Source organism: Papio anubis, chromosome 1 (genome assembly GCF_008728515.1).
Source record: "Papio anubis isolate 15944 chromosome 1, Panubis1.0, whole genome shotgun sequence".
NCBI classification, from domain to species: domain Eukaryota; kingdom Metazoa; phylum Chordata; class Mammalia; order Primates; family Cercopithecidae; genus Papio; species Papio anubis.
In genome coordinates, this window is record NC_044976.1 from 25,985,511 (window position 1) to 26,011,477 (window position 25,967).

The following is a 25,967-nucleotide window of genomic DNA, read 5'->3' on the forward strand; positions in this document are numbered from 1 at the left end:
AAGAGTGAAATTCCATCTCAAAAAAAAAAATTTTTTTTTTAGTAGAGATGAGGTCTTGCTATGTTGTCCATGGTGGTCTTGAACTCCTCGCCTCAGCAATCATCTCACCTTGGCCTCCCAAAATGCTGGGATTACAGGTGTGAGCCACCACTGCCAACCCATAACTTACATTCTAATGGGGAGACATTAAATACTGCCAAGAGGCCGGGCACGGTGGCTCAAGCCTGTAATCCCAGCACTTTGGGAGGCCGAGACGGGCGGATCACGAGGTCAGGAGATCGAGACCATCCTGGCTAACACAGTGAAACCCCGTCTCTACTAAAAAAAGTACAAAAAACTAGCCGGGTGAGGTGGCGGGCGCCTGTAGTCCCAGCTACTCGGGAGGCTGAGGCAGGAGAATGGCGTAAACCCAGGAGGCGGAGCTTGCAGTGAGCTGAGATCCGGCCACTGCACTCCAGCCTGGGCCACAGAGCGAGACTCCGTCTCAAAAAAAAAAAATAAATAATAAAAATAAATAAATAAATACTGCCAAGAAAGTGTGTGCTCCATATTGCAAGGGCTGCTCATGAAACTCCAACCTCCAACCCCTAGAGAAACTGACTTCTAAACTGATTTTTTTTTTTTTTTTTTTGATATGGAGTCTCGCTCTGTCACTCAGGCTAGAGTGCAGTAGTGCAATCTCGGCTCACTGCAACCTCTGCCTCCTGGGTTCCAGCGACTCTCCTGCCTCAGCCTCCTGAGTGGCTGGAACTACAGGTGCATGCCACCATGCCCGGCTAATTTTTGTATTTTTAGTACAGATGGGGTTTTGCCATGTTGGCCAGACTGGTCTTGAACTCCTGACCTCAGGTAATCCACCCGATTTGGCTTCCCAAAGTGCTGGGATTACAGGCGTGAGCCACCACGCCTGGCCCTAAACTGAGATTTGAAGGACAAATACCAGTTAAGTAGGGAAGGGATGAGTGTTTAGGTCTGAGAGAACAACAGGTGCAAAGGCTCAGAGGCAAGAGAGACATGTATTTTCAAGGAGCTGAAAGTTCAACATGGTCAGAGGGAAGGAGGCAAGAAGGGGAGTGGCTGCGCTGAGTGAGGTCAGCAGTCACTCACCAGTCCTCAAGTGAACTGAGACCCACCTTAGGGGTCAGGATCCACCCTCTTCCATGATGGTCAGGGATGAGGAGTTAGCCAGGTAAAATTTGTGAGGGGATGACTCAGGGAAGAAGTGATCCCAGCAGAGGTCTGTGTCACTGGGAGAGAGGAAAGACAGCTGAAAGTTGAGTCTGGCTAGAGCCTGGCTGGGGGCTTGGCTGAGAAGAGAGACCTTGGTATTGCGGCCTGTGGGCCTTGCCAAGTGGCCTGAGGGCCATACAGAGCCACTGATGGTTTTGTGCAGGGGAGTGACTCAACCTTGGTAGGAACATGCAGGAAGGTTGTCCTGGGATGCCCTTTAAGGTCTCAGCAGACTGAAACTTCACAGAGCCTCTGGGGAGCCCAGCCATCTTAGGCACAACCTCATTCGAGCCATCAGGGAGGATAAGGAAACTCACTTGTCAGAGGAACTTTAGAGAAGTGAAGAGACAGGTTAGAGGGCCCTGAGCTGGGAGGTGGGGAGCATGGGGAAAGAAGAGGGTGAGGGCTCAGAAAGGCAAGAGCCTGGACACCAGGAGGCGGTGCCTGCTCTTAGCTGGCCACTGACTCCATGATTCAAGAAGGCCCGTCCCCCAGGACCCTGGAGCTAGAAAGACAATGGATTCATCCTAGGATGGGGGAAGCCTCGCCCCCTAAGGTTAAGTGAAATTGCTGTAAGACACAGAGCACATCAGTGGCAGGATTAGGAAGAAACTAGTAACCCTGGAGCACCTAGCACTAGCACCCCTAGTGCAGGGTACTTCCTACCGCGCATCATCTAACGCAGGTGTCGCTTCATTTTACAGATAAGCGGACTAATGTCCAGGAGGCATGGACTCCTGTTCTGGGTTACACAGAGTTAGGGCCAAGAAACCAGGTCTGCAGGCGCCTAGTTTCCCGCAGTTCCTCTGGGTCTGAGTTTGGGGTGGTGGGGAAGAGGCGAGCGTGTCAAGGAGGGTGCGGGGGAGGGTGGGGCTGTGTTTCTGGGACTTTCCTCGCTGAGGTCAGAGGCCCCGAAATAGACGCGCTGCAGCGAGCGCCCGGAGGCCCGGTCACACCCTGTGCCCGGCCCGCCGCAGGGAGCGGTCCAGCCGCAGCTCACTAGCCCTTCGCCGTCCCACTGCCCCCCGGAACCGCGCGAGCCTCGCGAACCGCTCGGCGCCCGGTCTCCACCTCGCCGGTTTCATGAACGTGACCCGGACGACCCTGACGCGCTGAAGCCCGCGTGGCCGCCCCACCGCGCCACCGCCGTCTGCGCGGAGGCTGGGCCTCCCCCTGAGCCAGCCGCTGCCACCATCTCGACTCCGACGGCTGCGGCAGTGGGTGTAGCCACCGCGCTTGCCAATCAGGAAGTCAGGGCCGGCTCCGGACGCGCCCCTCTGTGACGTCACTCAGCCAGCCCCGGATGCCCCGCCCAGTGGCCTTGCCTGGGAAATGCGACGGGGTACCAGTGGGTGCTGGCCCTCAAAGGGTGAAAATAACTCCCATGTGAATTGCGCGCATTATAACTGCTCTAAGAAACGCAGCCAGGACATTTTGAAATGTATTTATTCAATCACTCCTCTTCCAGCCATTTATCCGTCTGTCTGTCTGTATGTCTATCCACTCAGCCAAAGTAATTGGGCGCCTCCTGTGTGCCAGGCGCTGTACTGGGCTCTGGCTATAAAGAAAGATGAACCCTCTGCTTGTCCTCAGGGAGCTCATAATCTAGGGTGGAAGCCTGATGGTAACAAATGCTCATGACATCGTTTTTATTGCAGTCATGATTAATTCTGGGACGGCGAGATACAGGCTGCTACAATAACCAGGTGTCTAATTTGGATTGGGGCTCAGGTCCCTGGAGAAGTTACATCGAGCCGACTCCTGAAGCAACAAGTGTTCCAGGCAGAGGGAAGAGCTTGTGCAAAGGCAATGAGGCTAGCAGGCTGGAAAATAAGGGAAAGGAAACGGAGTGAGATGAAGCTCTGGAGGTTTAGGGGAGCGAATTATTTAAGACGTTGGAGGCCATAGTAAGGAAATAGAATTTTCTTCTAAGTGCTATGGGCAGTCACTGGATACTTAGTGTTTTAAAATCTCCCTACCTCTGTGCGGAGAATAGACAGGAGTGGACATGGGAGTAAGAGTGGACACAGGGACACCTAGGAGGTGCCCTCCAGCATGGAAGGTAGTAAGCTAGATGAGAGGGAGGCTACCGTGGGTGGGACATGAACAGACTCAATAAATAATTAGGAGATACAATCCTCAGGCAGGTGGGTTGATGGATTGAAAATGGGGTTGGGTGAGGCAGAGGATGTTAAGATTAAGTCATTTATTCATTGAACAATTATTTATTGAGCCCCTCTGGATGCCAGGCACTGTTCTACAGAGGCAGACTCTGGGTTCGAATCCTTGTCCTGTCACTTGCTAGCTGCTTGCCTTAGGGAACTTATTTAACCTCTCTGTACCTTGATCTCTTCATCTGTAAAATGCAGATCCTAAGAACACCTGAGAGAATTATTGCAACGATGAAAAGAGTTAATATATGTAAACCTTTGGACTTGGGTGTTTGGAGTTGGGCTCTGAGGCTGAGGACTTGGACTTGGGTACTTGGGGTTGGGTACTTGGGCCTACTAGTTCTTGGAGTCACCAAGTCTCTATGTCTTTACTGGCTTTATACAGATAATTAAAAGGGTGACATGCTAGAGCAAGCTGTTCCCACACCGTGAGTGAGACACAGGTATCAGTACAATTTTAAGCTCTCAGGTGATTCCGAGGGGCAGACAAGTTGGCAATTACTGTGGTAGAGAGAAACAAGGAGGCAATTTTAAAGTAGGTGGTCAGGGAGGGCTTCTCTGAGGAGGTGACATTTGAGTGAAAACCAAAGAGTGCAGAAGGAGCCATCATTGAAAAGTTAGGGGGAAAAGCCTTTGGGAAGGTGTCTGGCCTAGGCACCTGCATGCCTGGAGGTGCCTTTGACCCAAGTGTGAAAGATTGAAGGAGAAATGGGCTTAGTTTGGTGGATTCCAAGGATGAGTGATCATGGCTGAGTGAAGACCCCCACCCCTTCTGCAGATCAGAACCTGGAGCAGCTAAACCACGCTGTGCCCTGGTAGCTGTGGGTGCTGGGAGGCAAGCTCTACTGGTTCCTCAAGAATTTGTGGTCAGGCTGAGGCAGGCGGATCACCTAAAGTCAGGAGTTCAAGACCAGCCTGGCCAACATGGCAAAACCCCGTCGCTACTAAACATACAAAAATTATCCAGGCATGGTGGCGCATACCCAGCTACTCAGGAGGCTGAGGCGGGAGACTCATTTCAACCCGGGAGGTGGAGGTTGCAGTGAGCCGAGATCACGCCATTGCACCATTGCACTCCAGCCTGGGTGACAGTGAGACTCCATCTAAAAAACAAACAAACAAAAAAACAAAATAAAAACAACAAAAAAAACTAGCTGGATGTGGTGGTCCATGCCTGTGGTCCCAATTGGGAGGCTAAGGTGGGAGGATCACTTGAGCCCAGGAGGTCAAGGCTGCAGTGAGCCATGATTGCACCACTGCACTCCAGCCTGGGTGACAGAGCAACACCCTGTCTCAAAAAAAAAAAAAAATTTCTCCCGTGGGGCCACGCCATTTGTTCACACAGATAATGAACCACTGGGCCCCTGCCAGCTTCTGACTTGGCACTGGACGTTTCTCTGGGAACTGGTGCTTGGAGCGGGGAAATGGGAGCTGGATATTTGAGGCCAAGTACTTGGGGCTGGACTTCTGGGGCTGGGTTCTGAGACCGGAGACTGGGACTTGGATACTGGGGGGTAGGTGCTTGGACTTGCTTTTTGGAATAACCAAAGCTCCATTTCTTTACTAGCCTCTACAAATGAGCCTGTCCCCTAACCTGACTATCCTTTCTGTGGCTTCACGGCACAGAACTTCACAGTTGTGACCTTACCTTGTCTCAGCTGTCTGTTCCATGGAGACCCAGAAGGAGGGAAAGAGAAGTCTGTTGTGGGCCTCTTCAAGGGGCCTTCCTGGGACCCCTTTTCCTCCCGCTAAGCCAGGAAGCTCATGCTCCCTCATCTTCCACCCCTCCCCCAGCCATCTGCTTAAAGGAAGTGGCTCCTCTGTTCTTCACAGGAAGCCACAGGCCTCCCCTGCCTCAGCAGCCTCCAGCTACTGTTGCCCCAGGCCCTCGGCTGGCCCAGACCCCCCTTTCCAGGCAGAATCTAGTGATGCCTCATTCCCAGCAACCCCCTCTGCTGCCCAGCCAAGAAGTGCGTGTGGCGTGCTCCTCTCGTTAACTTTCATCCTTGTGACTTGGGTCTGGGAGCGCAGGCAGTGAGCCTGGAGGTGAGACCTGACTGCAGAGAATCCTGAGTGCTGTGCTCGGGAGTTTGGAGATGCCCAAATTGTAGGACTGAGGACTTGGAGAAGAGAGGAGGAGGTGGGCTCTGGAAGGATTCTCTGATGGACCACTCGTGAGCTTCAGGAGCTCCTGCTGCTGAGCAGGGGCAAGGTCTACTCATTTCCGTCTCTAGCTAACCTTGGTGGGGCCTGCCCCAGGGAGGGCTGTTGGTAATCGTGGAGCTGCTCAAGGCTGATGAGGGCTGATGGATTCCAAGATAGGACTGTACTGCCACCTGGTGGTCAGATAAGCACATAGCACCATGAAATTTTGAGTGCCCCTACCGGGAGAATGGTGATTCAAGGGTATGGGGGTCCTGAAAGGCTCTTAAAGAACAAGGAAATCCCTAGATTAAAATATTTTATTTAAGAGCAAGACACTCCTAACTTGAGCACTTGAGCAAGACATTCTAGGTCTGGACGAGAGTCCAACTCCTTCCCTTCTCCATTTTACAAAGTGGGAAACAGGTCCATAGGAAAGTGATGCGATCAGAGGGCCTCTACATTGGCAGTCAGAGATGGGATCTATTTTTGGATTCTTTTTTTTTTTTTTTTTGAGACGGAGTCTCGCTCTGTTGCCCAGGCTGGAGTACAATGGGGTGATCTTGGCTCACTGCAACCTCCACCTCCTGAGTTCAAGCGATTCTCCTGCCTCAGCCTCCCAAGTAACTGGGACTACAGGCATGCACCACCACGCCCGGCTAATTTTTCTATTTTTAGTAGAGACGGGGTAGAGACAAACCCTGCTAGTTTCTAGTTACCCTCATTTGTGACCAAACATGGGCATCGCCCCACACCGTCACCCACTTTAGTCACCAAAGTTGGCACTACAGAGTGGCTTTTGGCTGCTTCCAAAAATAAAATTCATCCTCAGAAAGCCAGGATCTGACAGGGCTGAGGGGACTCAGAAGCATGTGCTTCAGGCTCAGCAGATGTTTTAGAGGAGGAAGCTCTGGAGACCACGATATCTAACACCCTCACCCTAGTTTCGAAATCAAGGAAGAAGGCCAGGCGCGGTGGCTCATGCCTGTAATCCCTGCACTTTGGAGGTCGAGGTGGGCAGATCACTTGAGGTCAGGAGTTCGAGACCAGCCTGGCCAACATGGTGAAACCTTGTCTCTACTAAAAATACAAAAATTAGCAGGGCATGGTGGCGCACACCTATAATCCTAGCTACTTGAGAGGCTGAGGCACAAGAATTGCTTGAACCCAGGAGGTGGAGGTTGTAGTGAGCCAAGATCGCACCACTGCACTCCAGCCTGGGCAACAGAGCAAGATTCTTCGTCTCAAACAACAAAAAAAAACAAGGAAACTGTACTTAACTTGTCTGAGGTGACTCAGTCCTGGAGCTGGGCCGGGATTCAGCCATGTATCTCTCTGAAGGTTGCTGCCAGGGAGGCATCTAAAAGTGTATTGAGGCCAGGCGCTGTGGCTCATGCCTCTATTCCCAGCACTTTGGGAGTGATCCTCAGGTGGATCACCTGAGGTCAGGAGTTCAAAACCAACCTGGCCAACGTGGCGAAACCCCTTCTCCACTAAAACTACAAAAATTAGCTGGAGGTGGTGGCAGGTGCCTGTAATCTCAGCTACTCGGGAGGCTGAGGCAGGAGAATCGCTTGAACCTGGGAGGCAGAGGCTGCAGTGAGCCAAGATCACGCCACTGCACTCCAGCCTGTGCAACAGAGTGAGACTCCGCCTCAAGAAAAATTTTAATTACTTAAAAGTGCATTGAGCATCTCTGGACCTTGTGATAGTGAATTCTGGTGTGTGTCCACCCTTCTGCCACAGGCTTTGTAGATGGGATGATTGTGGGCCCTGAAAGCTGGCAAGGGTGAGGGTAGGTGAAAGGAGATAGGGGTGGGAGGTGCTGACAGGGAAGGAAAAGGTGGGGTCCTCAGTGCACCATAAGCCCCAAGTAGGTAGGAACTGGGTTCCATCCACGGTGGTGTCCTTAGCCCCCGCCATCACTTGCAGAATGAAGGCAAGGAGTTATCCCGCACAGGCCGGTCCCAAGGGATCCTGGGGAAGGTGGAATCTCCCTATAAAGAACTGGTCATTTCCAGTGTCATTCAGCCTGAGGCCTGCTGAGGCCTCAGATCTAAACTTTCGGGGCAGAGCTGTCCATCTCTCTGGCCTTGATGCTGTCCAAGGGAATAAGTGGAGGGGGCTTCTTCTGAGGGCAGAGACCCTAATTTGGTGCCAACTTTGGAAGAAACGAAGAATATGGTCTGTGAGCCCCAGAGAGTAAACCCTGACTCCAAAGTCATATGATCTAATTCCTGGTTGTCACTTGGCTGTTTCCTCTTTGTTTTAGGCAAGTCCTTAATCAATCATAACTGACATTTACGGAATGCTTCCTATGCGTTTGGGTTGTCCTTTCCTTCCTATTCAGAAGGGCTATGAACTCCATATGCAAACTGTTCTCCCTATCCCCAGAGTCCTATGAGGAAACGGGGGCCTTGCCGAGCCCTTGAAAAGCTGCTGTTACACCCTTTCCTCAGAGCAAGGGGCTGAGTTTATTCTCCATCTGAGGGTGATCACTAGCACTTCTTGAGAGAATAGAGACCTGGCTTCTCCATCTCTGCCTAATCAGAGAAGTACCTGGAAGCTTCTCTCAGTGAGAAGAAACTGAGTTCTGCCTCCCCAAGCACCCTGTGGAATCGAGTCTGTCCATTTAAACAGGAGGCCCTGCTAGGCAGGAGTCCAGGGAAGGGGATGTCTGAACTGAGTCTGGAAGGATAGAAAGGAGTTTTTCAGGCACATGAGCTCTGAAGACATTCTGGGTAGAGAGACCAACATTTGCTAAGGCCCAGAAACAAAATCAACTGGTTGTGTTCCAGGAGCTGTGGTTGACTCGAAGGGAAAATGGGAATGGGGGTGTGTGGATGGCACAGGCCAGAGCCAGATTGTTTGGGTTTCTCACTGCAAACATGATTGACAGCAGGACAAAGTGTTTTCTGGAAGAAGTTTATTCTGTTTTCTTATCTAGGTTGTTGGGGACAGTGATAGAGAAAGTTCTGGATACTGGGCATGGTCGGCACATGCTTGTAATCCTGCTTGGGAGGTTGAGACAGGAGGATCACTTGAGGCTAGGAGCTGGAGGCTATAGGGCACTGTGATCGCATCTGTGAATAGCCACTGCACTCTAGCCTGGACAACATAGTGAGAACCCATCTCAAAAAAAAAAAAAAAAAAAAAAAAAAAGGCAAAGTTCTAGATCCTAACTGGAAGAGTTAGGCTAAGAAGGAAGAAGAGGTTCTGGATGCTGCGGGCTACTCTTCATCCTCCTCACTATCGAGATACTTGTGGGTGGCGTAGCCCAGCAGGGCACCTATTTTACCCATGGCGATGCTGCTGCCGCCAGCCCCTGTAAAGCAAACACAGATGAGTCAGTGGGGCCCAAGCGCCAGGCCCGGGAATCCAGATGTCTGGAAACCATTGGTTGAGTCCAGCTCCTCATTTCTAGATGGAGAAACAGAGGCCCTGAGAGGGGATGGCACTACCACAAAGTGAGTCCCATTTTTACCTTGCCTTGACATCCCACATCACAGATGTGTTTCTGTGATGAAAAAGGCAAAAACAATGGCTCCTTCACTGGATGTCTGCCATGGAAATGCCATGTTATTAATCATGCCAACAGCCACCTTCATGGAGCCCTGTGTGGGTGTGGGGGGTTCACAAGCTGGGGATCATTTCATCTTGTCACAGCTACGTGGCATGTGAGAGGACAACTATTTTATAGCCCAGAGGTGTCCCTGGGCTCGCCCACACTCTTCCCCTCCCATTGCAGGGGTGGGCTGGTTCTTTGGGCTTTTGCCATTCAGAATTGAGAGAAGAGAAAATGCAAGGTTCAGAAAGGCAGAGAGGGAAGTTTGTCGGGGGCAGGTTTTCTCCAGGATTTTGGAGGCCTCAGAGCAAGAGAGAGTGGTGGGGGTAGGGTGGGGAGAGAGGACAGAGAGGGAAGTGAGGCCATTTTTTATGAGTCACTCTGGGCCGGCACAGTGGCTCATGCTTGCAATCTCCCACTTTGGGAGGCTAAAGTGGGAGGATTGCTTGAGCCCAGGAATTCAAGACCACCCTGGGTAACACAATGAGACCCTGTCTCTAAAAAAAAAAATCTGGCATGGTGGCGGTATGCGCCTGTAGTCCCAGCTACTTGGGAATCTGAGGCAGGAGGATAGCTTGCACCCGGGAGTTCCAGGCTGCTGTGAACTGTGATCATGCACTGCATTCCAACCTGGCTGTGTGAGACCTTGTTTTGACCTTTATCTATGATAAGTAGATCAATAGACTGATCAATCGATAGATAGAAGAGTCACTGTGAGCTCTATCTGTTCCCTCCATGGTGTTCAAAAAGTGCAAGTCAAGACCACGTTTGGTGTGAGATTGATTTGAGTTACTCTACCACATTTCTTTGCTACTGTGGTCTCTGAGATTGAGCAGATTCAAAATACGTTAAACTGAGGATGATCACCCCAACGCACTGCTGAGAGAACTGAGGCTTGTTGTGATTTGGCCAAAGCATCAGTGAGGCACCCAGCCTTTGAGACTGAGAATGGGGTTTCTGGCATCATACTGACTGGGTCAGAATCTAGGCTCTGGTCTAAACTAGCAGGGAGACTTGAGTAAATTACTTAATTCCTGGCCGGGCACAGTGACTCACACCTGTAATCCCAGCACTTTGGGACTCCGAGATGGGCGGATCAGCTGAGGTCAGGAGTTTGAGGCCAGCCTGGCCAACATGGTGAAACTTCATCTCTACTAAAAATACAAAAATTAGCCTGGCGTGGTGGCGTGTGCCTGTTATTCCAGCTACTCAGGAGGCTGTGGTAGGAAAATCGCTTGAACTCGGGAGGCGGAGGTTGTAGTGAGTGAGATCACACCACTGCACTTCAGCCTGCCTTGGTGACACAGCCAGACTCCGTCTCAAAATAAATAAATAATCACTTAATTCCTGGTAAACTACTTAATTGCTTGAGTAAATTACTTAATTCCTGAGTGCTTCAGTTTCCCCATATGTATGATGAAAATAATAATATTAAAGAACGTTCTACCAGGGGCCCAGGTCCCGCACTCACCAACGCTCTGCAGCGTGGCCACTAGCCCCCCGGCGGGGACGCCGCCCCCATTCATGATCGCAGACCAGCTCATCAGCGAGGCAGCCACCGAGTTGGCCGCGATGCCGGCGCCGGTGAAGCCCAGCGCAGGCAGCCCGGCGACCGCGAGTCCTGGAGGAACAGGAGCGGGTGAGGGAGCGCCCTCGGCAGAGGCCCGCCCCACCTGCCCGAGATTCTCCCCCTCCAGACCCACCTCCTCCGATGGCCATGAAGGTCAGGGCCTTCCAGAACCCGGAGCCGCTGTCCGAGCTCTCCGAGCTCTCCGAGCACTTTTTCTTGCCTGCAGGAGAGCAGACAAAGCGTAGTGGGGGTGTTGGGGTGGAATGCAGGGGTCCCCTGCTCTGTGTCTGATGCTCAGGACCACTCCTGGAGGCGGGGGCCACCGCTCTCCTACTCAGAGAGCCTCACAGAGCGGAAGGGACTTTTCCCTGGGCGCCGAGCCTGGCACAGAACTAGCATTGAATAAATTTCGGTAGGATGGAGGAATGAACAGAGTAGTGGGATTTGAATATGGGACTCTGGCGACACCAACCCTGCACTGTCCGTTGAAATGAACCCTGCCAGGGTCTCTACAGAAGCACGCCAGAATCTCTACACTCGGGACCCTGAAACTCTCTCCCTTATCCCACCCTCCTCCCATCCCCCAGCACCCTTATTTGCCTCCTTACTTGTCCCCTTACCTGCACCCTTATCTGTTCCCTTACCTGCACCCTTACCAGCAACCTTACCGGCATCCTTACCGGCATCCTTACCTGCACCCTTACCTGCACTCTTACCGGCATCCTTACCTGCACCCTTACCGGCATCCTTACCTGCACCCTTACCGTCACCCTTACCTGCATCCTTACCGGCACCCTCACCTGCATCCTTACCGGCACCCTTACCTGCATCCTTACCGGCACCCTTACCTGCACCCTTACCCACATTCTCACCTGCCTCCACTCCGCTGCAAGTGAAGAGCAGCAGGTAGCACAAGAAAAGCGATACCGCCTTCTGCCGCATGGTGGCGCCGCGCGCAGGCTCCGTCGCTAGACCTGCGAATAGGCGAGAGGGAGATGGTCACCGGAGCATTTTTGGAGCTCATCAGCTCCGTTGTTTTCCCTTCCAATTCCGACTGAATCAGTAAAAAGCAGCGAGGTGCGGTGAACGGAATCCAGGATCCCTCTCAGGAGCCTCGGGAATCCGTTTCCTCTCCGCATCAGTGGCAGAGATGTCCCTGCCCCAACCGGTGGGTGTGCGGATTCGCACGGTGTTTTCCGCAGATGTCAATATCATGACTGTGGTTGTTCTTGGCTTTGTACCCAAGTGACCTTGGGCAGGATACCAGGGTACTTTGCTTCTCTGGGCTTCAGTTTATTTATTTCTAAAATTAGGGTATTAATAGAGTCTATTTCAGAGGGTACTTGTGAATTTAGTAACTGTTCCACGCTGTATCCCCGGCACTTTGAACAGTGCCTGACGCATAGAATTTGCTTAAAAAAAATTTTTTTTAAAGATAAACTCATTCTTACAATGCATTGAATATCTACAGGCACCAAACATTGGCCTCACATCGATTTAATTTTTTTCAGAAAGAAAGTACGGAAGGGTGTGTGGAAAAAGAAACTCAGTTTCCCTCACTGTACAAGAGGCTTCTGATAGCAGATGTGTGGAGGTTTCTCCCCACCAGCAAGCAAGCAATCAGTCCTCTGGTGAACACCAGCTGAGGGTCCCCAAATTCAATTCTGACACCACTATGGGTAGATAGTGGCCGATCGCACATGTTGAGGGTTCAGTCCCCCAGACTGCCCATTGAAAGCCCTAGGTTGTTTTACCTGTGCTTCTGACTGACTATAGATTGGGGTTCCCACAATTCCCTTCTGCAGTTTTATTAATTTGCTAGAGCAGCTCACAGAACTCAGGGAAACACTTTGCTTACAATTACTGGTTTCTTTCTATTAAAAAAAATTGATCTTGTGTTGTTTTGAGACAGGGTCTCACTCTGTTGCTCAGGCGGGTGTGCCGCGGCCCCATCTCAGCTCACTGCGACCTTCGCCTCCCAGGCTCAAGTGATCCTCCCACTTCTGCCTCCAGAGTAGCTGGGACTACAAGTATGCACCACTGCACCCAGCTTTTTTTTTTTTTTTTTTTTTGAGACAGGGTTTCACCATGTTGCCTGGTCTTGAACTCCTGAGCTCAAGCAATCTGCCTGCCTCAGCCTCCTAAAGTGTTGGGATTACAGGCGTCAGCCACCACACCCAGCCACATTTACTGATTCCTTATGGATATTACAAATGCTCCAGATGAAGAGATGCACAGGGCAAGGTATGGGAGAAAGGGCATGGAGTTTCCATTCCTCTCCAGAAGCACCACCCACTGGGAGCCTCTTTGTATTCCGCTATCTGGAAGCTCGTCAAACCCTGTCCTTTTGTGTTTTTGTGGAGGCTTCATAACATAGGCACGACTGATTAAATTATTGCCCATTGGTAATCAGCTTTACCTTCAGCCCCTCTCCCCTCCCCAGAGGAAATGCCAGCCATCACTCAACTTATTAGACAGTTAACACTCAAAAGATATTTATCACTTTGAAGATTCCAAGGATTTTAGGAGTTGTATGCCAGCAACTGGGGGATGAAAAAATATATTTTACAATATCACAAGGGATAAAGGTCACACAGCAAATTGTGTAACATGGGTATACATTCAAGACTGTCAAAATTCAGAACCTATGCTCTTTCCTTTATACCACAAAACTGGAAAATGTGTATGCCCTCAGACTCACCTCTAACGCGACCTTTGTCAGCTCAATGCCATTTCCTTAAATTAAAAAGAAAAACAAGAAACTCCTCTCAAGTATTGAGTACTTAGCACTTTATGGCATGCAGTCCACTTGTATCTATAATGATACCATGAAGTCGGTACCATTGTTATCAACCACATGTTATAGGTAAGGAACTGAAGCTCAGAGAGGTTAAGTAATATTCCCAAGGCTGCCTAGCCAGGTCATGGAAAAGTCAGGGTTTAAACCCACAATTGGCTAATACCCAAAGCCCACTTTTTTTTTTTTTTTTTTTTGGAGACAGAGTCTCGTTCTGTCACCCAGGCTGGAGTGCAGTGGCGTGATCTCAGATCACTGCAACCTCCGCCTCACAGGTTCAAGGGATTCTCCTGCCTCAACCTCCCGAGTAGCTGGGATTACAGCCATGTGCCAGCATGCCCGGCAAATTTTTGTATTTTTAGTAGCGACGGGGTTTCACCATGTTGGCCAGGCTGGTCTCGAACTCCTGATCTCGTGATCTGCCCACCTTGGCCTCCCCAAAGTGCTGGGATTACAGGTGTGAGCCACCGCGCCCGGCCCCGGCCCCAAAGCCTACATTTTTAACAACCATTCCAGATGGCTTCATCTATCCTCAAAGATGAACTCACTGTCACATTGGATCCTATAATAAAGGGGCTTCTAAAATCATCCAGTCCTTTGAGCAGGTAAGGCAACTTAACCTTCCTTTTACAGAGGAAGCAATTAAGGTTCCAAGAGGTGACAGGGCTAAGGCCACAGATCGCTGATATTGCACCTGTAACCTGGGTCTCATGCCTCTTGGGGTTTTGTATCCAGTCTCCCTAAAATCTCCAACCCATCCTCTTAGATAAGTCCCAGCCCAGGGCACTAAAAGGGACCCAGGGATGCTGCTCCCTGGAGAAGGGGCCTCCTGGCTTTCAGAACATGAGATTTACAGGCAGGCAGGCAGCCTGGCAGAGGGTGGCAGCTTGATGCCCACACTTCATAGCTCCTGAGTTTACCTTGGAGGACAGAAGAGAAGCAATCTTCAGCCCGGAGCCTGCTGATAGATGGGCACAGCGGCGAGTAAACGGTTCTCCGGCTGAAGGCTGGCTTTTTATCATCACTTGCGGATCCTCCCACGTCTCACCCCAGGCAGCCAATCCCTGCCGGAGTTTCTATTTCTGCACTCTGCAGTTTCCTTTTCCCCTCTCTCCCAGCCCCTGCGCTCTGCAGTTTCGTTTTCCCCTCTCTCCCAGCCCCTGCGCTCTGCAGAGTTTCATTTTCCCCTCTCTCCCAGCTCCGCCCAGCAGAAGCATTTGTGTGCTGCCTGCTGGCAGAAAAATACACTTCAAGCTGAGGACTTTTGGAGCCCCTAAGGGTATTCAAAGCATGTCACACTATGGTGAGAGCTACGGCCATACTGGGCTTAGTGAAGCCTGATCACCAGCTCCCCCTGGGGCACACAGGCCTTTCACCCTTCAATCCAACTAATAAACAACACCTACCATTTATTGAGCACTTGCTGCATGCCAGGATCTGTGCAAAGTGCTCTATTTACATGATCTTTTTCCAATCCCACAGTAGTCATGTGACACACCATATGCTGTTTATAATCCCCCAGAACTTTAGAAATTAAGTCACTTTGTTCCATTGTCTCTCAGGCTGGCTGCTTCTGCGGCATGGGCATATGGTAAGACCAGTGAAGCCTGTGTTCGTGTGGCCATCATGATACATCTTGAGTTTCAAGATGGGTCCTCTGGCCCTAGGTAATGAACTGAGCATTCTTTAAAGCCTTTGGCTGGTGATGCTTGAAGCACTATAGGTGAGAAATGCAACCTCCATTTGGAAAACATAGAAATTCCGGTAAGGATGAATCATTGCCTTCTCCCAAGTGGAAGGGGTCTGAAATAATTGACCTGCCACCAGATGGCTGGCTATTCTCATTGAGCAATTTTGCCATATTGCTACCTGCTGCTGGAAGATTGGCTATATTTTGGCAATTGCCAGATCAGTTTTTGTGAGAGGGAGCCCAAGTTGTTGGACTCATTTCTAACCCCCATCCTTACCTTGCAATAGACACTCATAGGTCCATTGCAAGGCAATAGTGGGGCTAAGTTGAGAGGCTGGCTGACGTCCACGGGATGGGACATCCTGCCCATTGGGCTGTAAAGCCTCCTCTGCAGCAGGTGATCTCTGGTCGGCATTAACATGAGACACAGAGATCCACGTGCTTTGTGTCCATTCAGAGTTCATTCTTATGCCCCAACCCACACCTGCTTATTCCCAATCTTCCAATCTTGTTCCATCCATGCCTTTGACCGACCAGCCAAGACATTGGCCACTTATTAGGAATTGGTGTATGCCTGTACCTCAGTCCATCTCTCTCTCTCTCTCTCTCTGCATACAGAGGGAACAACACGGTATACTGCTTCTAGTTCTGCCCCCTGGGAGGATTCACTATTATTCAGGGCCACCCCCAACTGGAGCTGTAATAGAGTGGTCCATTTCCAGCTGGTACCAAAATATTATACTGACTTATCTGTGAATTGGGTTCGACTCCTTTCCTCCATTATCTGTTGGTTGCTGGGAACACTCCATGAGGCCATATATGTGGGTCAAGGAGAAAACCCAGAGAGACAGAGTTGGGTGCCACAGGACTCTGAGCTCCCCGTTTATTTAATTTACTCATGCCTTTTAGACCCCTTTTGCTCAGCCTTAAATATACCATTTCCATCATATATTTTTTGTTTTGTTTTGTTCTTTGTTTTTTGTTGTTATTGTTTTTGTTTTTGACACAGTCTTGCACTGTCCCCCAGGCTGGAGTGCAGTGGTGTGATCTCGTCTTACTGCAACCTCTGCCTTCTGGGTTCAAGCGATTCTCCTGCCTCAGCCTCCCGAGTAGCTGGGATTACAGGCACGCACCACCATGCCCAGCTAATTTTTTTTGTATTTTTAGTAGAGATGGGGTTTTGCCATGTTGTCCAGGCTGGTCTTGAACTCCTGACCTCAGGTGATCCGCCCACCTCTGCCTCCCAAAGTACTGGGATTACAGGTGTGAGCCGCTGTGCCCAGCCTCTTTGTTGTTTTGTTGGTTTGTTTGTTCGTTTGTTAGAGACAGGGTATGATTGTATCACTCTGTTGCCCGGGCTGGAGTGCAGTGGTACAATCATAGCTTACTGCAGCCTTGACTTCCTAGGCTTAAGAAATCATCCCACTTCACCCTCCCAAGTATCTGGGACCACAGGCATGTGCCACCACACTCAGCTAATTTTTATATTTCTTTTAGAGATGGAGGTCTCACTACATTGCCAATGCTGGTCTCCAACTCCTGGTTCCAAGTGGTCCTTCTGCCTCGGGGTCTTAAAGTGCTGGGATTACAGGCATGAGCCAATGTGCCCGGCTTCCATCACATATGGAATTGCTGCTCTACCTTTCTGATAATACCCAACTTAAGATGTATAGCTACCTGGCATCCAGTGGTGAGATGCATAGTCACTACTGGGGCTCAGTGGCACATCAGGGCCTCTTTTCCCAAAGGGACCACAGTAACCATAGCCTTACTCCAGAATCCTAAGAATCCTAACTGCAATTCTCCTGTGTGGACTTTCAGAGACTCTCTACAGAATCCTATTTTTTTTCCTCCCTACAGAATCATTATCCGTCTTTACACAGATACATCCAGCAACGCTGCATCTTTGGATCATATAATCAGAGGTGGCAGCATAGCTTGTTTTGTGGCCTGAACCTGCCACACAGTTAAAAGGAAAGAAAAAACCAAAACGACCTAATGTGCCTTTTTTTTTTTTTTTTTTTCTTTTTGAGACGGAGTCTCACTCTGTCACCCAGGCTGGAGTGAAGTGGTGCGATCTCGGCTCACTGCAAGCTCTGCCTCCCGGTTTCACAGCATTCTCCTGCCTCAGCCTCCTGAGTAGCTGGGACTGCAGGCACCCACCACCATGTCCAGCTAATTTTTTGTGTTTTTAGTAGAGATGGGGTTTCACTGTGTCAACCAGGATGGTCTTGATCTCCTGACCTCATGATCCACCCACCTCGGCCTCCTAAAGTGTTGGGATTACAGGTGTGAGTCACCACGCCTGGCCTGCTTTTTCTATTCTCTCACTCAATGCAACAATCACCACAGACCAGATGTGTGGGTGGGGTTTTTTCCCCACACCCCAAGCAGCAGACACCAGCTGGGTGTCCTCTGATTCAATTATTATTATTATTATTATTATTATTATTATTATTATTTGAGATGGAGTTTCACTCTTGTTGCCCAGGCTGGAGTGCAGTGGTACTATCTCGGCTCACCGCAACCTCCACCTCCCCGGTTCAAGCGGTTCTCCTGACTCAGCCTCCTGAGTAGCTGGGATTACAGGCTTGCACCACCACACCTGGCTAATTTTGTATTTTTAGTAGAGACGGAGTTTCTCCATGTTTGTCAGGCTGGTCTCAAACTCCCAACTTCAAGTGATCCACCCAAAGTGCTGGGATTACAGGTGTAAGCCACCTCGCCCAGCCTCAATTCTTTTTTTTTTAATTATTAAAATAAAAATATGGAATGCTTCATGAATTTGCATGTCATCCTTGCACAGGGGCCATGCTAATCTTCTCTGTATTGTTCCAATTTTAGTATATGACGAAGTGAGCACTTTTTTCTTTTCTTCAGACAGGGTCTCACTGTGTCACCAAGGTTGGCTCAATCACAGCTCACTGCAGTCTCGACCTCCTGGGTTCAAGCAATCCTCCTGCCTCAGCCTCCCGAGTAGCTGGGACTATAGGGGTGCACCGTCATGCCTGGCTAATTTTTGTATTTTTTGTAAAGATGGGGTTTTGCCATGTTGGCCAGGCTAGTCTCAAATTCCTAGGCTCAAGGAATCTGCCTGCCTCAGCCTCCCAAAGTGCTGGTATTACAGGCATGGGCCACTGTACCCAGCCTCCAATTCAATTCTGACACTGTCTACCTGCAGAGAGCATCGATCCTACAGGTTGAGGGACTCCTCAACACTGACCCTCAAAGGCACAAATCAGGGCTTCTGGAACTTCCGACTGGTTGCAAGTTGGGATTCCCATAACCCCTTCTTTGGGTTCGATTAATTTGCTAGAGAAGCTCCTAAAGCACAGGGAAACACAGTTAGCAGTTTACCATACAGGAAATTACAAAGGCTACATGAAGAGATGTGTTGGGTGAGGTATGGGGGAATGGGCACAGCGTCCTCTAGGAACATCCATGTGTTCAGCAATTGGGAAGCTCTCAGAACCCTGTCTTTTTTTTTTTTTTTATGGAGGCTTCATTACATAAGAATGATTGATTAAACCATTGGCCACTGGTGATCAACTTAACTTTCAGTCCTTCTCCCCTTCAGTGGGTGGAGCTGAAAGTTCCAACCCTTTAACCCTGCCTTGGTCTTCCCAGTGACCAGCCCTATCCTCAAGCTACCTAGGGACTGCTAGCCATCAGTCAATCATTAGTATACAAAGCATGGTGGCATACACCTATAGCCCAAGCTGTTCAAGAGGCTGAGGTGGGAAGATTACTTGAGCCTAGAAATTCAAGTCCAGCTTGGGCAACACAGTGAGATTCCATCTCTAAAAAATAAACAAATACGAAATCATTAGTATACAAAAGGCATCACTTTGGAGACACCAAGGATTTTAGGAATCGTATGCCAGGAAATGAGGCGTGGGGGGATGGGCACAGCGTCCTCCAGGAACATCCATGTGTTCAGCTATTGGGAAACTCTTGGAACCCTGTCTTTTTGGTTTTTTAGGGAGGCTTCATTACTTATTTCAAATATCTATTTCACAATATCACGGTCCACCTCTGGTTTTCAAACACCACCCCCCCCTTTTTCTTTTTTTTTTTTTTGAGATGTGGTTCTGTCGCCCAGGCTGGAGTGCAGTGGCATGATCTTGGCTCACTGCAGCTCCACCTCCCAGGTTCAAGTGATCCTCCTGCCTCAGCCTCCCAAGTAGCTGGGATTACAAGCATGTGCCACCATGCCTGGCTAATTTTTGTATTTTTGGTAGAGACAGGGTTTCACCATGTTGGCCAGGCTGGTCTTGAACTCCTGACCTCAAGTGATCCACCTGTCTCAGCCTCCCAAAGTGCTGGGATTACAGGCATGAGCCACTGCACCAGGCCTTCAAACCTAAATTTCTTTGTTCTTTTCTTTTTAATTTTAATTTAGGTTCTGGGATACACGTGCAAAGAGTGCAGGTCTGTTACATAGGTATACGTGTACCATGGTGGTTTGCTGCACCTATTAACCCATCCTCTAAAAACCTGAATTTCTTACATCAAAAGTACATACAACTCCCCAGCTACTTGGGAGGCTAAGGCAGGAGGATTGCTTGAACTGGGAGGTGGAGGTTGCAGTGAGCCGAGATTGCACCATTGCATTCCATGCACTCCAAGACAGAGCAAGACCCTGTCTAAAAAAAAAAAAAAGGACATACAATTCAGAAGATACTGCCATAATTAACCAAGCATGGTTGTGCCCACCTGCAGTCCCGGCTACTCAGGAGGCTGAAATGGGAGGATCGCTTGAGCCTGGGAGGTCGAGGCTACAGTGAGCTGTGATTGTACCTCTGCACTCCAACCTGGGTGACAGAGCAAGACCCTGTCTCAAAAAAAAAAAAGGAATTAAAATGAAATAATAATAATGGGCAGAGAGATATCCTCCTCAAAGTAATAGTTTGATAGAGAAGTGGAGTGGGTAATTGAAACATTTCTTGTCTAAAATAGGGGGAGATGAAAGCATGAAAGACTGGCTTGCATGTTGCTCACACAACACAAGTGGAGACTAAAGGAGTGCCCCCGCTAGATTTTCCTCATTGTTTCCAATAGACCAGGAAAAAAGGGAGTGAGGAGGATGCTGTTATAATTATTCAATTCTTGCCAAGGGAGGAATACACTGGTACAATGGCCATAACTGTTTTTCTTTCTTCCCCAAATCACTTCAAAAACTTTTTTTTTTTCCCTCCTCTACCTGATGTAGTCCTAGGATCAGGGCTGCAGCTACGATATCACAGTCCCCACTTGTAGTATCCCTTATAATAAACTGGTAAATATAAGTGTTTCCCTGAGTTCTGGAAAGTGCTGGCAGCAGGGATGATTCCTAAGCAAAAAACTAGAACTACCTTTTTAAACTTTATGTCACAATTCCTAAAGGCCTGATGGAGGTGGGTTGTGCAAAATTGGAGTTAACAATGAATGCAGCCGTACTGCCTGGTGGTAAAAATTGCCCGCAAGTTCTACACTTTTGCTATCTTATCCTATTCGAATTGGAGTGAACTAAGGAAGAGTACTTACTAGACTAGTATTGCTGGCTGCAATGTAGACCAGCACAGTGGCAATCCTAATGTCCCTTCCAAAGGTAAACTCTTTGAATATTAATGGAGAGAAGGAGGAATAGTAGCTGAGGGTAAAGAAATTAATAAATGGACTATGAATTGAGGGAAACCCAATATTACATTATCACCTCAAAAGAGTCTCAGAGCAAGAGATGACTTTGTCTGTGGTCAGTTATCCCAGATGTCGGAAAGGGTGATATATATTTGCTGAGATCACTCCTGCTTTTGGAACCTGACAAGATTGAATGGAAGCCTGCAAACCTGAATGACGTCACCGTGGGAGACATTCATATAATATGATGGATGGGACTAACTATTAATGATTGAATAGGATTTTAATAAAGTGGCAGTATCTTTTTTGCAGGGGCAGGGGACAGGATCTTGCTCTGTCACCTAGGCTGGAGTTCAGTGGTGTGATCACAGCTCACTGTAGCCTCAACCTCTCAGGCTCAAGTGATCCTCCCACCTCAGCCTCCCAAGTAGCTGGGACTATAGGTGGGCACCACCATGCTCAGCTAACTATGGCAATATCTTTTGAGTTGTATGTCTTTTTTTTTTTTTTTTTTTAAGACAAGGTCTCACTTTGTTGCCCAGGCTGCAGTGCAGTGGCATAATCTCGGTTTAGTACAATCTCCACCTCCCAGTTCAAGTGATTCTCCTGCCTCAGCCTCCCGAGTAGCTGGGATTACAGACCCGTGCCACTGTGCCTGGCTTATTTTTGTATTTTTAGTAGAAATGGGGTTTCACCATGTTGGCCAGGCTGATCTCAAACTCCTGACCTCAGGTTATCTGCCTCCTAAAGTGCTGGGATTACAGGCGTGAGCCATCACGCTCAGCTGAAACTCCCATTTTTAAAGCCATCAGATCTCATAAGAGCCATTTACTATCACAAGAACTGCAGGGGAAAGACCTGCCCCCATGATTCAGTCATCTCCCACTAGGTCCCTCCCGCAACATGTGGGAATTATGGGAGCTACAACTTGAGATTTGGGTGGGAACACAGAGCCAAACAATATCATTCAACTCCAGCCCCTCCCAAATCTCATATCTTTACATTTCAAAACCAATCATGCCTTCCCAACAGTCCCCCAAAGTCTCAACTCATTTCAGCATTAACTCAAAAGTCCACAGTCCAAAGTTTCATCCTAGACAAGGCAAGTCCCTTCCACCTATGAGCCTGTAAAATCAAAAGCAAATTAGTTAATTCCTAGATACAATGGGAGTACAGGCATTGGGTAAATACAGCCATTCCAAATGGCTGGTTATTTCCATTTTGTATTGGCCAAAACAAAGGGGCTACAGGCCCCATGCAACTCCGAAATCCAGTGGGGGCAGTCAAATCTTAAAGCTCCAAAATGATCTCCTGTGACTCCATGTCTCACATACAGGTCACACTGATGTAAGAGCTAGGTCCCCATAGTCTTGTGCAGCTCCACTCATGTGGTTTTGCAGGGTACAGTCTGCCTCACGGCTGCTTTCATGGGCTGGTGTTGAGTGTATGTGGCTTTTCCAGGTGCACGGTGCAAGCTGTCAGTGGATCTACAATTCTGGGGTCTGGAGGATGGTGGTCCTCTTCTCACAGCTCCATTAGGCGGTGCCCCAGTAGGGACTCTGTGTGGGGGCTCTGACCGCACATTTGCCTTCCACACTGCCCTAGCAGAGATTCTCCATGAGGGCCCTGCTCCTGCAGCAAACTTCTGCCTGGGCATCTAGGCATTTCCATACATCTTCTGAAATCTAAGCAGAGGTTCCCAAATCTCAATTCTTGACTTCTGCACGCTTGCAGGTTCAACACCACATGGAAGTTGCCAAGGCTTGAGGCTTGCACCCTCTGAAGCCACAGCTGGAGTGGCTGGGACACAGGACACCAAGTCCCTAGGCTGCACACAGCATGGGGACCCTGGGCCCAGCCCATGAAACCACTATTTCCTCATAGGCCTCCAGGCCTGTGATGGGAGGGGCTGCCACAAATGTCTCTGACATGACCTGGAGACATTTTTCCCATTGTCTTGGTGATTAGCATTTGGCTCCTTGTTACTTACACAAATTTCTGCAGTCAGCTTGAATTTCTCCTCAGAAAATGGGATTTTCTTTTCATTTATTTGTTTATTTATTTTGAGACGGAATTTACTTTTGCTGTCCAGGCTGGAGTGCAGTGGCATGATCTCAGCTCCCCACAACCTCTGCCTCCTGGGTTCAAGCAATTCTCCTGACTCAGCCTCCCGAGTAGCTGGGATTACAGGCATGCACCACCATGCCTGGCTAATTTTGTATTTTTAGTAGAGTTGGGGTTTCTCCGTGTTGGTCAAGCTAGTCTTGGACTCCCTACCTCAGGTGATCTACTCACCTTGGCCTCCCAAAGTGCTGGGATTACAGGCATGAGTCACTGTGCCCAGCCTGGATTTTCTTTTCTATTGCATTGTCAGATTGCAAATTTTCCAAACTTTAATGCATTCCTCAAATTTGGTTTACAGCATTTCCCTTTTGAAACTGAATACCTTTAACAGCACCCAAGTCACCTCAGAAAATGGGATTTTTCTTTTCTATTGCGTTGTCAGGCTGCAAATATTTCAAACTTTAATGCACCCCTTAAATTTTTTTACAGTGTTTCCCTTTTGAAACTGAATGCCTTTAACAGCACCCAAGTCACCTCTTGAATGCTTTGCTGCTTAGAAATTTCTTCCACTGGCCGGGCGCGGTGGCTCAAACCTGTAATCCCAGCACTTTGGGAGGCCGAGACGGGCGGATCACGAGGTCAGGAGATCGAGACCATCCCAACATGGGCTAACATGGTGAAACCCCGTCTCCACTAAAAAATACAAAAAACTAGCCGGGCGAGGTGGCGGGCGCCTGTAGTCCCAGCTACTCAGGAGGCTGAGGCAGGAGAATGGCGTGAACCTGGGAGGCGGAGCTTGCAGTGAGCTGAGATTCGGCCACTGCACTCCAGCCTGGGCGACAGAGCGAGACTCCGTCTCAAAAAAAAAAAAAAAAAGAAATTTCTTCCACCAGATACCCTAAATCATCTCTCTCAAGTTTAAAGTTTCACAAATCTCTAAGGCAGGGGCAAAATGCCACCAGTCTCTTTAATATAACAAAAGTCACCTTTACTCCAGTTCCCAACAAGTTCCTTATCTCCATTTGAGACCACGTCAGCCTGGACCTTATTGTTCATATCACTATCAGCATTTTAGTCAAAGCCATTCAACAAGTCTCTAGGAAGTTCCAAACTTTTCCACATTTTCTTGTCTTCTTCTGAACCCTCCATACTGTTCCAACCTCTGCCTGTTACCCAGTTCCAAAGTAGCTTCCACATTTTTGGGTATCTTTTCAGCAATACCCCACTCCTGGTACCAATTTACTGTATTAGTCCATTTTCATGCTGCTGATAAAGACATACTGAAGACCAGGCAATTTACAAAAGAAAGAGGTTTAATGGACTTACAGTTCTGCATGGCTGGGGAGGCCTCACAATCATGGTGGAAGGCAAGGAGAACCAAGTCACATCTTACATGGATGGTGCAGGCAAAGAGAGAGCTTGTGTAGAGAAACTCCCATTTTTGAAACCATCAGGTCTCGTGAGACCCATTCACTATCATGAGGCCAGCACAGGAAAGACCTGCCCCCATGATTCAATCATCTCACACTAGGTCCCTACTGCAACATGTGGGAATTATGGGAGCTACAAGATGAGATTTGAGTGGGGACACAGAGCCAAACCATATCACCTAGCTAATTAATTTTTTTATTTTTTGTAGAGACAGGGTCTCGCTTTGTTTCCCAGGCTAATCTCAAACTCCTGGCCTCAAGCAGTCCTCCCACCTTAGCCTTCCAAAGTGCTGGGATTACATGTGTGAGCCACCATGCCTGGCCTTACATTTTTCATACAAGATTGGTGCATAGGTACAGCAATTTGATTGGTTTATGCAGTGTTTCTTTTTGGGAAGGGTGCATTGACAATTTTTTACAGAGGGTGTAATAGTCATGGGTTTTCTGTTATCTGGTCTAAGCAAAGCAGGACAACAACGGGGAAGTTAATCTACAAAAAGGGTCATTCATTAAGAAGGGGTGTGGTTTTTATCCCTGACATCATGTAATTTTCTCTAGTCATTGTACAGAATATGACAAATAAGAAAGCTAGTTAATCTATAATCTGAGAAACAGAAGTAGTAACCATATGTGACTCAGATTAAGAGAGGAGACTACCCCTCATATTGTCTTATGCTCAATTTCTGCCTCCAAAGAAAGAAGAAGTTAAAACTAAAAGGCAGAAATGAAATCCAGAGGCAGACAGCCCAGTGCTGTGCCCTGGGCCTGGTTAAAGATCGACCCCTGACCTAAACGGTTATGTTATCTACAGATTCCAGACATTGTATGGAAAAGCACTGTGAAAATCCCTGTCCTGTTCTGTTCCATTCTGATTACCGGTGCATGCAGCCCCCAGTCACATACCCTGTGCTTGCTCAATCCATCACAGCCCTCTCACATGGACCCCCTTAGAGTTGTAAGCCTTTAAAAGGGACTGGAATTGCTCACTTGGAGAGCTCGGTTTTTGGAGATGTGAGTCTTACTGAAGCTCCCGGCAAATAAAGCCCTTCCTTCTTTAACTTGGTGTCTGAGGGATTTTGTCTGCAGCTTGTCCTGCTACTAGATCACAGTCACATCTCTCTCAAAGCTTAAGGTGTCTGTGGGGTTCCAACAAGGTTTACATTTTATTTATTTTCACACTTCTTTGATCAACAGAGCAGCCTTCCAAACAGGAAGTTTTCCATTCACCTTGGAACTGCCATCCACAAACCAAGCTGTTTGCTGACCAGTTGAGAGCCGTTATGGCACACTGTAGAAGCCAGCAGCTCCTCACGCAAACCAGTCCTAGCAGAAAAGGGGCTCCTTTCTTGTATCTCCTCCTGGCAATCCCCAGGTAGCATGCTCCTGTATAAGCCATTTCCATTTTATTATGGAACTCTTCTGGACACTGTTGTCCCTATTTGAGTGTTTCTGTGGCATCACCTGAGATGGCATTTCAGGTGTCAAGGTCAGTCACACGGGTAGCTTCAGTTGATGTCCCATAACAAGTTAGTAAGTGCCCCTTAGGTGGAAATTGTCTAGTCCAAAATCTCAGTAGTCTTTGCTTGCAGGTGCTCACAGGCTTTTCTCTTCTTCTTCTTCTTCTTTTTTTTTTTGAGACAGAGCCTTGCTGTGTTGCCCAGGCTAGAGTGCAGTGGCACCATCTCTGCT

The 25,967-nt window shown here is 48.8% G+C and overlaps 1 protein-coding gene and 1 pseudogene across 2 annotated transcripts; both read right to left on the bottom strand.

Moving 5' to 3' along the window:
- Positions 1-8,452: 8,452 nt before the first annotated feature.
- Positions 8,453-14,527, bottom strand: IFI6 (interferon alpha inducible protein 6). 2 transcript variants are annotated; one of them, XM_031666058.1, is made up of 6 exons: positions 14,396-14,486; positions 13,380-13,414; positions 11,551-11,652; positions 10,812-10,898; positions 10,580-10,729; positions 8,453-8,868 (listed from the first exon to the last, which is right to left on the bottom strand). In XM_031666058.1, exons 3-6 carry the CDS (start codon positions 11,618-11,620, stop codon positions 8,774-8,776), a joined length of 402 nt encoding a protein of 133 aa, XP_031521918.1. In that variant the 5' UTR covers positions 11,621-11,652; positions 13,380-13,414; positions 14,396-14,486; the 3' UTR covers positions 8,453-8,773. The 2 variants fall into 2 exon arrangements, with proteins under 2 accessions (XP_031521918.1, XP_003891473.2); XM_003891424.4 differs by lacking the exon at positions 13,380-13,414 and having other exon boundaries at positions 14,396-14,527.
- Positions 14,528-17,926: 3,399 nt separating this feature from the next.
- On the bottom strand, positions 17,927-18,026 carry LOC116271942 (annotated as a pseudogene).
- Positions 18,027-25,967: the final 7,941 nt, after the last annotated feature.